At 45.6% G+C, this 12,358-nt stretch overlaps 1 protein-coding gene across 1 annotated transcript in view; it reads left to right on the plus strand.

Moving 5' to 3' along the window:
• The window catches only part of CNGB3 (cyclic nucleotide gated channel subunit beta 3), a 286,679-nt gene that overhangs the window by 143,100 nt on the left and 131,221 nt on the right, over positions 1 to 12,358 (plus strand). Inside the window, exon 8 of the mRNA XM_040433859.1 lies at positions 5,456 to 5,545. Coding sequence (XP_040289793.1) covers positions 5,456 to 5,545 — 90 coding nt within the window. The remainder of the gene's footprint in view (positions 1 to 5,455; positions 5,546 to 12,358) is intronic.

The raw sequence follows: 12,358 nt of genomic DNA on the forward strand, positions 1-12,358 counted from the left end.
GAAGGGTACAGATTGAGGGTACTTTCGCACTAGCGTTGTTAGATCCCGCAATCTGTATACAAACGGAAAGCTTTTTTTTCTGGATCGGTCTCATCCAGAATAACGGATTAGGTATTGAATTTATTTTCAAAGATCAAAAGAGAAACCCGCTCCTCCTTTATCCGGATACCCGAATCCGGCGATACAGCAATTTCCGGAAAACTTGGAAATTAATGACGGATCCGGCAAGTGCAGTATTTTTCCTGGATTTTGGCCGTAAAAAATACAGCAGCATGCTGCAGTATTTTGTCCAGTCAAATACCGTACAAGGGACGGAACGGAAGACATCCTGATGTATACTGAGCGGATTGCTTTCCATTCAGAATGCATTAGGACAAAACTGATACTTTTTTTTCCGGTATTGAGACCCTTTGCCGGATTTCAATATCGGAAAAGAATAACGCTAGTGTGAAAGTACCCTAAGAAGCGGTTGGCCAAACTGTCTCCAAGTATAGCAGCAAAGTCTCTCTGCCATAAATGTGCACGTTTACCTTGTTGACTGACTCCAATGCACGGCTTTGCAGATTATGGACCTTCTATCTTTTTATCTCTGGAGAACTTTTGATAAAGTTGCTTCTTTGGCTGTAGAAGTCTCAGCAATGAAGTTGCTCTGAGCTCAGGCCTAGCCCTGAGGAGAATTCATATTTAGGTCCTCTCTCTTCATCAGCTAGACTCTCACTACTCTACTGACTGAACTAACCAGGGAGCGAAAAACTAAGGGGATAAGCCAAGGTGTTAACCCTAAACTGTCCATACAGTGCTATAAGGTATACAAATACAGCAAATCACAAAGTTTTTAGTTAGCAACATGAAGTTACAACAATTTACCTTCTGCAGTGACCCTGTTCTGGGGTACAGCACAATAAAATAAAAATGCTAGAATGCGGAACGGCAAAAACATCCTGATTCATAAAGGGCTCGCCCACTGTTTGACAGATTTAGGTTTAGGGTACTTTCACACTTGCGTTGTGAGGATCCGGCAGGCAGTTCCATCGCCGGAACTGCCTGCCGGATCCGGAAATCCGTATGCAAACAGATATCATTTGTAGACGGATGCGGATACGTCTGACAAATGCATTGAAATACCGGATCCGTCTCTCCGGTGTCATCCAGAAAAACGGATCCGTTATATATTATTTTCACATTTTAAAAAGGTCTGCGCATGCGCAGCCTGGAAGACCGGATCCATCTATGCGGCAATTTTAATGCCGAATCTGGCATTCCGGCATGTGTTCCGGAATTTTGGACCAAGAAAATACCGCAGCTTGCTGCGGTATTTTCTCCTGCCAAATACCGTAAGAGGGACTGAACTGATGCATCCTGAACGGATTGCTCTCCATTCAGAATGCATTAGGATAAAACTGATCAGTTTTGTTCCGGTATTGAGCCCCGAGGACGGAACTCAATACCGGAAAAGAATAACGCTAGTGTGAAAGTACCCTAAGGTCACATGTGACACATACACTGCAGATTTTAATTAGAACCATCAAAGTGATTGGAAGACACATAACCTAGCCAAGCAGAATTGGGACTGCAGCTCTTGTAATAACGCAGACTGTGATTCAGGATCAGTATGATAAGGGATTTACATTCATCTTTTTAAAGTTAATTCTAAATGTAAAATGTGTTTTAAAGGGGAAATACACCAAAACTGCAATTTCCTCTGCATGTACATCCATGACAGTCTGAGATACATGAAAACTGATTGTTCACTTAGTTACTGAGTATTCACATCTTAAAGTACTTTCACACTAGTGTTTTGTCCCCATTCATTGTCAGTGAGGACAAAACTGAACTGAACAGAACGGAGTGCTCCAAAATTCATTACCTTCCGTTTAGTTGCGTTCCCATACCGGAGAGCAAACCGCAACATGTTGTAGTTTGCTTTCCGTCGTGGGAAACTTATCAAGATGGATCTGTCATGACCCCCAATGCAAGTCAAAGGGGACGGATCCGTTTTCTCTGCCACAATCTGCCACAATAGAAAACTGATCCATCCCCCATTGACTTTCAATGGAGTTCATGATGGATTCCTCTTGGGTATGTTAAAGATAATACAACCGGATCCATTCATAACGGATGCCGATGGTTGTATTATCAGTAACAGAAGCATTTTTGATGAACCCTGCCGGATCCAGCAAAAACTCTAGTGTGAAAGTATCCTTAAAGATAATCCTGTGGATAGGAGATACATTGATGTCATGGTACAATCCCTTTAAAGGGGTTTTCTCACTTCAGCAAATAGCATTTATCATGTAGAGAAAGTTAATACAAGGCACTTACTAATGTATTGTGATTGTCCATATTGTCTCCTTTGCTGGCTGGGTTCATTTTTCCATCACATTATACACTGCTCGTTTCCAGCCGTTATGACCATCCTGTAATCCAGCAGCGGTTGTACACTATAAAAAAAAAACACTACCATATGTGCGCTGCCACAGTTCAGGCCACCATAGTGTGCAAGCATGACCACCACTCATGGGCGTAGGAAGTGGGGGGGACGGATCCCCCCAGGAAATAATGCGGGGGGGACAGGTATGGTGAAATCCCCCCCAGCGGGGCAATGTGTGCGGCAGCAGGGCACTGAGATGAGCGCTTCCATTGTGGAAGCGCTCATCTCCATAGTGATCTGTTTGTATCGCCGTCCTCAGGACATCGATACAAACAGACGGCTGTGCGGAGGAGCAGGGGAGAGGTGTGTCCCTTTCCTGTTCCTCTGATAGGCCGCCGGCGCAGGTGGCGCGATGACGTCATCGCACCGCCTGAGCCGTACAGCGCGGGACACAGGCCGGAAGAGGCCTGCATCGCATCGCTGCCAAAGAGGTAAGTATGAGTGTTAATTTTTTTAAAAATATATACAATACTTTTACTGGAACATGATTGGGGGGGACGGGCCCTGTTATTACTGGCACATAATGGGGGGGGGCCCTGTTATTACTGGCACATAATAGAGGGGGCCTGTTATTACTGGCACATAATGGGGGGGGGCCCTGTTATTACTGGCACATGATTGGGGGGGGCTGTTATTACTGGCACATGATTGGGGGGGCCCTGTTATTACTGGCACATGATTGGGGGGGCTGTTATTACTGGCACATAATGGGGGGGACCCTGTTATTACTGGCACATGATTGTGGGGGCTGTTATTACTGGCACATGATGGGGGGGGGCTGTTATCACTGGCACATGATTGGGAGGGGCCCTGTTATTACTGGCACATGATTGGGGGGGCTGTTATTACTGGCACATAATGGGGGGCCCTGTTATTACTGGCACATGATTGGGGGGGCTGTTATTACTGGCACATGATTGGGGGGCTGTTATTACTGGCACATGATTGGGGGGGCTGTTATTACTGGCTGATTAGAGGCGCTGGGGGGGCTGATGAGAGGCACTGGGGGGCTGATGAGAGGCACTGGGGGCTGCCATGAGGCATGGGGCTCTTATCTGAGGTCTGATTGGGGGTCATTCATATTGGGGCTGTTAGCTGAGGTCTGATTAACATTGGGGGTCTGATTGGTGGTCTGACCTGAGGTGTAATGAAAAATATTTTTTTCTTATTGTGCCCACTTCCAGCCCGGAGCCCAGAGCACTGATCCGGAGCAGCTTGGAGAAAAGGACCTCACAGTCTCCCACACTCCTTCTGCCCGGCCAAGCCAGCCATCACCCCTGAGGCCAAGCCAGCCAGCACCCCTGAGGCCAAACCAGCCAGCACCCCTGAGTCTTCAGAACTGTAATTCGGGGGGGGGGGGGGGGGTCCCGGAGAAAGTACCCGCCCCGGGTGCCAAATACACTAAGCACGCCACTGCCCCCAGGTTAGGAATCTAAATCTTTTGTTATCATTCAGTATTATCATTCTTCTTCAAATTTTGTCTTTTCTGGAACCTTAGCTTTATGCTTAAAAGTCAGTTTGAGTGAAGAAAGTCAGAATGGATATCCGCAAGTTTTTTTTACAAAGTCTAGTAAATAAGCGTGTCAACAAAAAGAGGTCACTGAATCACCAGTCAGGCATCATTTTGTTGAGCCAGAAAAATATTTTTCACACACACTTAAAATTTAACGATATAAACAACTCGCAGTTCACTGAATAAGAATATACCCGGCGAGCAAAAATGCTGTCCCCCCCAGATTTTTGGGGGTTCCTACACCCATGCCACCACTGATGGATGGCAGGGTGGTCGTAACCATGGCAATGAGCAGTGTATAATGTGATGGAAAAATGAATCTAGCCAGCAAAGGAGGCAATATGGACAATCACAATACATCTAGTCAAAAATATATGTATATTGTTAGTTTGATATTGATTGCCTAACCTTAGGATTGGTCATCAATATATGATTGGGGAGAGTCCAACAATCACCACCCCAGCCGAACAGGTGTTTGAAGAGGCCAGTGACGTCTTGTTCATCCATCACATACAGTCCATTTGCAGTTCAGTACCATTCAAGTGCAATACCAAGCACAGCCACTATACAATGTATGGCGCTGTGCTTGTCATGCTGTGAGGTGGCCGCATCACTCACCGCAGTGCCACAGCCTCTTCAGACAGCTGATTGGCAAGGGGTGGAAAGTTGGACCCCCATTGATCAGATATTGATCCCCCATCCTGAGGACAGGTCATCAATACTGTAGTCCCAGAAAACCCTTCTAAGAAATGACTGTAGTGATTATAACTATATATCTCTACTGTCTCAATACCTAAACTTACATGTGGAAAATTGGTCTTAAATGATTCACAACTAATGGACCTATTTTAGCGCCTGTATTATAGCGGCAATCCCGAGACCCCCGGTGGTTCTACTGAATCAGGCTTAGATCACTATAAGATCCATCCATGTTCTGTAGAACTGCTGGACAGATGCTAAAAAATGTTTCCTATATTAGGGTCGTCTACAAGTGACCTAATGGTCATAATTAGGCCTCATGCACACGACCGTTGTTGTGGTCCACATCCGAGCCGCAGTTTTTGTGGCTTGGATACGGACCCATTCACTTCAATGGGGCCGCAAATGATGTGGACAGCACTCCGCGTTCTGTCCGCATCCGTTGCTCCGTTCCGTGGTCCGCCAAAAAAATATAACCTGTCCTATTCTTGTCCGTTTTGCCGACAAGAATATTCAGTTATATTAATGGCTGTCCGTACCTTTCCGCCAATTGCGGAATGCACACGGACGCATCCGTGTTTTGTGTATCCGCAATTTGCAGACCGCAAAACACACAACGGTCGTGTGCATGTGGCCTTAAAGGGAAAATACTAATGAAAATGATGTGGGAGTTTCAGTAAATCATCCCAGCCTTTCCAGATGATCATAGGTTAATTGAACTGAGCTCCTGGAGTGAAGATCAGAAATGCATCCACATCATGTCATCTGCTCGGTGTAATTGACGCACTAAACCTTGTTGTGTTGTTTCACAGCTTGATGCAGCATCTGTGATACCATTTGATCTTCTTCTGTACATCGTCTTTGGATATAAACCATTGTTCAGATTAAACAGAATGTTAAAGGTAATCCAATGTGAACGCTTATATTCTGCCTGTTCCCTCTTGGCCTTAAATGTATTTTTGGAAGGAACAGAAACATTTTGTAGCTGTAGAATTTAGTTACCAAGGGCAAAATTCGACGTAATTAAGGCTTGATTCAGATGACAGTAATTTCCACATGGCACACGGACCTATTAAAGTAAATGGTGCATTTTGCTCTTGATTCTTTGGCACAGTCTGTTGGTCATAGTTACCTGGGTTGAAAAGACACAGGTCCATCAAGTTCAACCTTTCACTTATAAGGCTGGGTTCACATCATGTTTTTCCAATCCATTTAACGTATACAAAAAAAACGTATATGTTAACGGATGCCTCAGACTGATGCCATAGAGTTCCATTGTAAAAAAAAAAAAAAAAAACGCATACTTTTTTACCATTGCAAAAAAACCTATAACTTTTTTTTTTACTGGACTCTTCAGGATACAAGAATGTGGTGTGTGGCATTTTTGTATCCTTTTTCTTTCTACTGTATACGTCAAGTGGAGGCTTAAAATGTGATGATCCTGAACCACCTAGTATATCCATGTGGTACGAGAAAATGAACCACATATGTAGAATGGAGGAGTTAGCGAGCTGGGAAAACCCTAATAGACAGGGTTTTCTAGACACTTGGAGACCATGGATGTTGCATATTGAAGCTCAACAATGAGGATAAATACAACCTAGATGAATGTACTGGGGTTCTCCTTCTTCCCCTACTCCTCTTTTCCCCCTTTTGGGGGAGGGACGGGGTGGGTGAATTATGAGATCTTCTAGTAGGATAATAAGGAAGGAATTAGTTGAAAGGCCATATGACATATCAGATACCCCTATAAGTATAAGTTTGGGCGGATGGATTGTGAACCCAAGTTAAAATATAATGCAGTGCTTCTGGCCATAAGCTACAAGTAATAGCTGCTATTGGAGTGAACTTACTCGACTTTTTTATTTTATGTTCTATGACTCAGTGTTCTATATTTTTTCCTTATTTGTGAAGCGACTTTCACTGCACAACTTTTGAATTAACAAATGTATGTAAATCGTATATCTCACAATGCGTGATAAGTCAGGTTGGAAGACCATTTGCTTAAATATGATATAGGTTATATTTGTGACTTGCGATGTAATGCTTTACTGACCAGTTGTACTGGTATGCCCCTTTTTCAAAAGTACTAAAGTATTTGTAAGTGTATGATTTATCTTGTTGATAATATAATAATAAAAAAAATGTGATGTGAACCAACCCTAACTCATTAGCTGTTAGATGAATTAGAACCCCCAAGGCCATCTGCATGTAGCTCTTGTTTTTTACATGCTGACATAGTGCAGCAAGCCTGGTATGGAAGTGAAGAGGATAGGAGTGGTAGTGCAGATGGGAGTAGTAGTCACTGGTTGTCCTCCCAGCGCTTCATGAGTCTGTGCAACAAAAATGATGGAGTAAACTGTAATGTGGTGAGGTATAATGACAAGACCAGTTTTGGTATCACAGATTCACAGTACTTTACTGAGGCTAGTCCACAGGTAATCCACACAAGCACTATTCATATGAAATGCCAACTCAAGTAATTCCCAAAGGTTGGGTAAGGAGGTTAGCTTCTCTCTTACAATCAGACTGATCAATACCTACTTTTCCCGGCCTAAAGGGATGTACTTTCTCTATCATCAGATATATAGAAGCATATGATATCAGCAGTATCCTCAAAGGAATACCGTTTCTGAACAGGGGCACCTTCCGGTCCTTTGGTTATGGTGGGCACCGTGTAGCTTATAGTGTTCCCACCACATGCAGAGGAGGCTATAACCAGATTGGTGGCGGTTACCTTCTTTGCCAAAGTAGTCCGCAATCCCTTTGTGAAGGTTAAACCTTCTGTAGATTTTTCCCTTGTATGGGTTGGCACATCAACTGCTTGTAATCTGTATGGGAACTGGATCTCCCTATAGGATCTGCTCCTTGCTACTCTAAGGCTGCGTTCACACGGGCGAGATTTCCGCGCGGGTGCAATGCAGTAGGTGAACGCATTGCACCCGCACTGAATCCGGAACCATTCATTTCAATGGGGCTGTTCAGATGAGCAGTGATTTTCACGCATCACTTGTGCGTTGCGTGAAAATCGCAGCATGCTCTATATTCTGCGTTTTTCACGCAATGCAGGCCCCATAGAAGTGAATGGGGTTGCGTGAAAATCGCAAGCATCCGCAAGCAAGTGCGGATGCGGTGCGATTTTCACGCATGGTTGCTAGGTGACAGTCTATTCACTGTATTATTTTCCCTTATAACATGGTTATAAAGGAAAATAATAGCATTCTGAATACAGAATGCTTAGTAAAATAGCGCTGGAGGGGTTAAAAAAAAATAAACAAATTAACTCACCTTCTCCTCTTGATCGCGTAGTTCCCAGTCTCTTCTGATGAGCTGTCGGCTAAAGGACCTTTGGTGACGTCAGATCACATGCTCCAATCACATGGTCCATCACCGTGGTGATGTACCATGTGATTGGAGCATGTGATCTGACGTCACCAAAGGTCCTTTAGCTGACAGCTCATCATTAAAGAAGTAAAGAAGAGACCGGGAACCGCGGAGGATGTGAGATAATTATTATTTTTTTTTTTAACCCTCAATTGATCACCTACTATGCATTCTGTATTCAGAATGCTATTATTTTCCCTTATAACCATGTTATAAGGGAAAATAATACAATCTACAGAACACCGATCCCAAGCCCGAACTTCTGTGAAGAAGTTCGGGGCTGGGTACCACAGTCGGTTTTTTATCACGCGCGTGCAAAAAACATTGCACCTGCTCGATAAAAACTGAACATCGGAACGCAATCGCAGTCAAAACTGACTGCAATTGCATTCCTACTCGCGCGGGTTTGCCGCAACACACCGGGATGCATCCGGACCTAATCCGGACACGCTCGTGTGAACCCAGTCTTAGGCCTCTTTCACACGAGCGTGTCCGGATTAGGTCCGGATGCGTCCCGGTGCATTGCGGCAAACCCGCGCGAGTAGGTACGCAATTGCAGTCAGTTTTGACTGTGATTGCGTTCCGTTGTTCAATTTTTATCGCGCGGGTGCAATGTGTTTTTCACCCGCGTGATAAAAAACTGACTGTGGTAGCCAGACCCGAACTTCTTCACTGAAGTTCAGGTTTGGGTTTAAGGTTGTGTAGATTGTATTATTTCCCCTTATAACATGGTTATAAGGGAAAATAATAGCATTCTGAATACAGAATGCATAGTACAATAGGGCTGGAGGGGTTAAAAAAAATAAAAAAATTATTTAACTCACCTTAATCCACTTGTTCACGCAGCCGTCATCTCTTCTGTCTTCATCTGTGAGGAAAAGGACCTTTGATGATGTCACTACGCTCATCACATGGTCATTCACATGATCCATCACCATGGTGATGGATCATGTGATGAGTGTAGTGACATCATCAAAGGTCCTTTTCCTCACAGATGAAGACAGAAGAGATGCCGGCTGCGCGAACAAGTGTATTAAGGTGAGTTAAATTATTTTTTATTTTTTTTAACCCCTCCAGCCCTATTGTACTATGCATTCTGTATTCAGAATGCTATTATTTTACCTTATAACCATGTTATAAGGGGAAATAATAATGATCGGGTCCCCATCCCGATCGTCTCCTAGCAACCGTGCGTGAAAATCGCACCGCATCCGCACTTGCTTGCTGATGCTTGCGATTTTCACGCAACCCCATTCATTTCTATGGGGCCTGCGTTACGTGAAAAACGCACAAAGAGGAGTATGCTGCGATTTTCACGCAACGCACAAGTGATGCGTGAAAATCACCGCTCATGTGCACAGCCCTATAGAAATGTATGGGTCCGGATTCAGTGCGGGTGCAATGCGTTCACCTCACGCATCGCATCCGTGCGGAACACTCGCCCGTGTGAAAGGGGCCTAAGATGTTCTCTTCTCAGCAGGCAGCCATAGACTCCAGAAGCTTCCTACTAGAGAGGAAGGGTGGAGCCAGCCCTCACTAGCCACATGGGACCTCCACTCCCTATACAACCTGATGGGATTTTTAGTACATGCAGTGTATTTCAGAACACTGCAAGAGCATCTGCCATTGCTACCTCTTGGGGTAGACATTCCATAGTTTGACTACTCTAACTGTAAAAAACCCTTTCTGTGATAAGAAACTTGCAGCATGCACATGCATTAATTTGCATGAATGAGTCTTGAACAGAAAACAGATAAGAACAGTACACCCAGATGCTATATGGACATCCAGTTGATGTCTGAATTTGGCTTTGCAATGTTAGAGGAAATTTCCAGGCTTCTGATGTTGATGACCTCAGGATAGGTCTGATTGGTGAGGCTCTGACCCCTTTCACCCCCACCGATCAGCTGTTCCCTGCAGCCTCTGGTGCTGGAACTAGCACTTTGAATGGAATATGAAGTAAGTTCAAAGTGTAGTGGCATTAGATGACTATGCCCATACCAGGTAGGAAGAAAACAAATACCAGAATATATATCCAAGTTTGGTGGCTCACTCACTGTTTACTAGTGGAATAGGTGCACTGCCGCACAGCACTCCCTGTTGCTGGTAATAAGTACAATTTGAAACAAGGTTGGGCGTCACTCAATATCAGGCATCAAATAGACAAAAGCAGAAAAAAGTGTCTGGTAATGTCATTTATATCACATTTACAACATGTTGTATAAAATTACATAAAAATACTCTAAAAACGCTAAAAACACATGTAACCTTCTAAGAATCGCTATGTTGAACGGCTAAAATGAGTTTCCAAAGTTCAATGTCCTTAATAGTTCATATAATAATCATCACGATGAAACGAGGTTTGTATAAATTGTGTGGTTTCACAGAAGTAGGTACTTTACCGCTCCTTTAGCCCGCTTGTTCCTCGAAAATGCGACTGCTATGCTGTGATCTGTAAGGACCTGTGAGTCCGGTCTTTTCTATAGGAAGTTCCCCGTATCGCTGGATACTGCTCTGCAGTGTAACTCTGACCTTCCAGGACCTGTCTCTGGCGTCCCACGTGGTTTCGCTGAATAGGTCAGGTGACTTTCAATTCCAGGCGGGGTTTTTGAATTTGTACAGCATCCAGTCGTAATTTTTAGAATCTTCCTTATGTTGTCCCACACTGTCTATTAGCCATACGCGTTTCGGGGTCAGTAGCCCCACTGAGGAAGGGGCTACTGACCCCGAAACGCGTATTCCCTGACAACTCTTTTAACCTCTTAAGGACATAGGGCGTACAGGTACGCCCTTGTGCCCTGGTACTTAAGGACACAGGGCGTACATGTACGCCCTGTGTATTTTCGATCACCGCCGGGCGGCGGGCGGTGATCGGAACCCCGTGCCTGCTCAAATCATTGAGCAGGCACTTGGGGCAAATGCGCCGGGGGGTCCGGTGACCCCCCCATGTATGCGATCGCAGAAAACCGCAGGTCAATTCAGACCTGCGGTTTTCTGCGTTTCCGGGTTGTTCGGGTCTCTGAAGACCCGATAACCCGGAACAGGATGGTGATGGTGGTGTGATTTCACCCCACCAATCACCATCCAGCGATCCTGAGTGGTGATGGTGACATCACCACTTAGGATCGCTTTCCGATTGGTCTGTGGGCGGTCCGGCGCCAAATTCAAAAGAGGCAGGCGCTCCTCTCCTCCTCCTTTTGTGTTCCGGAGCCGGAGGAGAGAGGAGCTGCCTGCACGTGTGCCCACCATCGTTGCCAGCACCCCCAGGACCCGATCTGTGCCCCCAGGACCCGATCTGTGCCCCAGCACCCCCCATCAGGTACATAGGGACAGCATAGGGAAAGTTTGTTTTAGGCAGGGAAAAAAAAGGGAAAGTTAGTTTCTGAACTTTTCTTACTTTGATTGCATCACCCTAAGTTAGGGTGTCTGGGGTCCACAGCACAGCTGTGTGACCCTAGACCCCCCCAGGGGTGCTGCCACTTGTCCCCCCCCCCACCCCCTCCCCCCCCCCACCTTTTTTGTGGTGCATTTTTTATTTTATTTTTTTGTACGCTGATTGTGGCCGGCACTTAGTGTCCGGCCACTGTTAGCGCATCGCACACCCCACCGCTGATCAACTTCGGACAGTTGATCAGCGGTTTTGATTTTTTTCCCCCACATTTTTTGCCCTTTTTTTAGTTAGTTTATTTTATTTTTTTTCTGTTAGTTTTAGGGTGAGTTCGTGAACACCCGTGCCCCCACACACACGCACACAAAATAAAGAGTTACACACACGCACATATACACGCAGACACACACTCCCCTATGGCCCGCCGGACGTTCTCGGCCGAGGAGGCATACGCCCAGCTTGCCTCCGACTCCGAGAGTCCCAGTGAGGATGAGGATGACCCCACATTCCTGTTGTCATCCGCATCCTCCTCATCATCTAGCGATGATGATGAGCCCCCAAGGCGGCGGAGACGCCGCCAGGCGGAGCAAGGGGACCGCCATGTTAGGGACCCTGTGGCCCACACTAGTACGAGCAGCTCTGGGGCTCGTACTGGTTTCCCGGCCCACCAGTTAAATCCACCGGAGCCCCCTTCCGGTGAACTTGTCTGGTGTAGCCCAGAGCGATACGAGCCCGTGATTCCTGATTTTGTAGGCCAATCAGGAATCCAGATTTCCACAGTGGGCTACACTGAATATGACTTTTTTTGTCATTTTTTCAGTGACCCACTGGTAAATCTGATGGTGGAGCAGACGAATCTGTACGCCCAACAGTTCGTCGCTCAACACCCGGGCTCCTTTTTGGCCAGGCCCGGTGGCTGGACGCCGGTCAGTGCAGCCGAAAT

This window comes from Bufo bufo, chromosome 5 (assembly GCF_905171765.1).
Source record: "Bufo bufo chromosome 5, aBufBuf1.1, whole genome shotgun sequence".
NCBI classification, from domain to species: domain Eukaryota; kingdom Metazoa; phylum Chordata; class Amphibia; order Anura; family Bufonidae; genus Bufo; species Bufo bufo.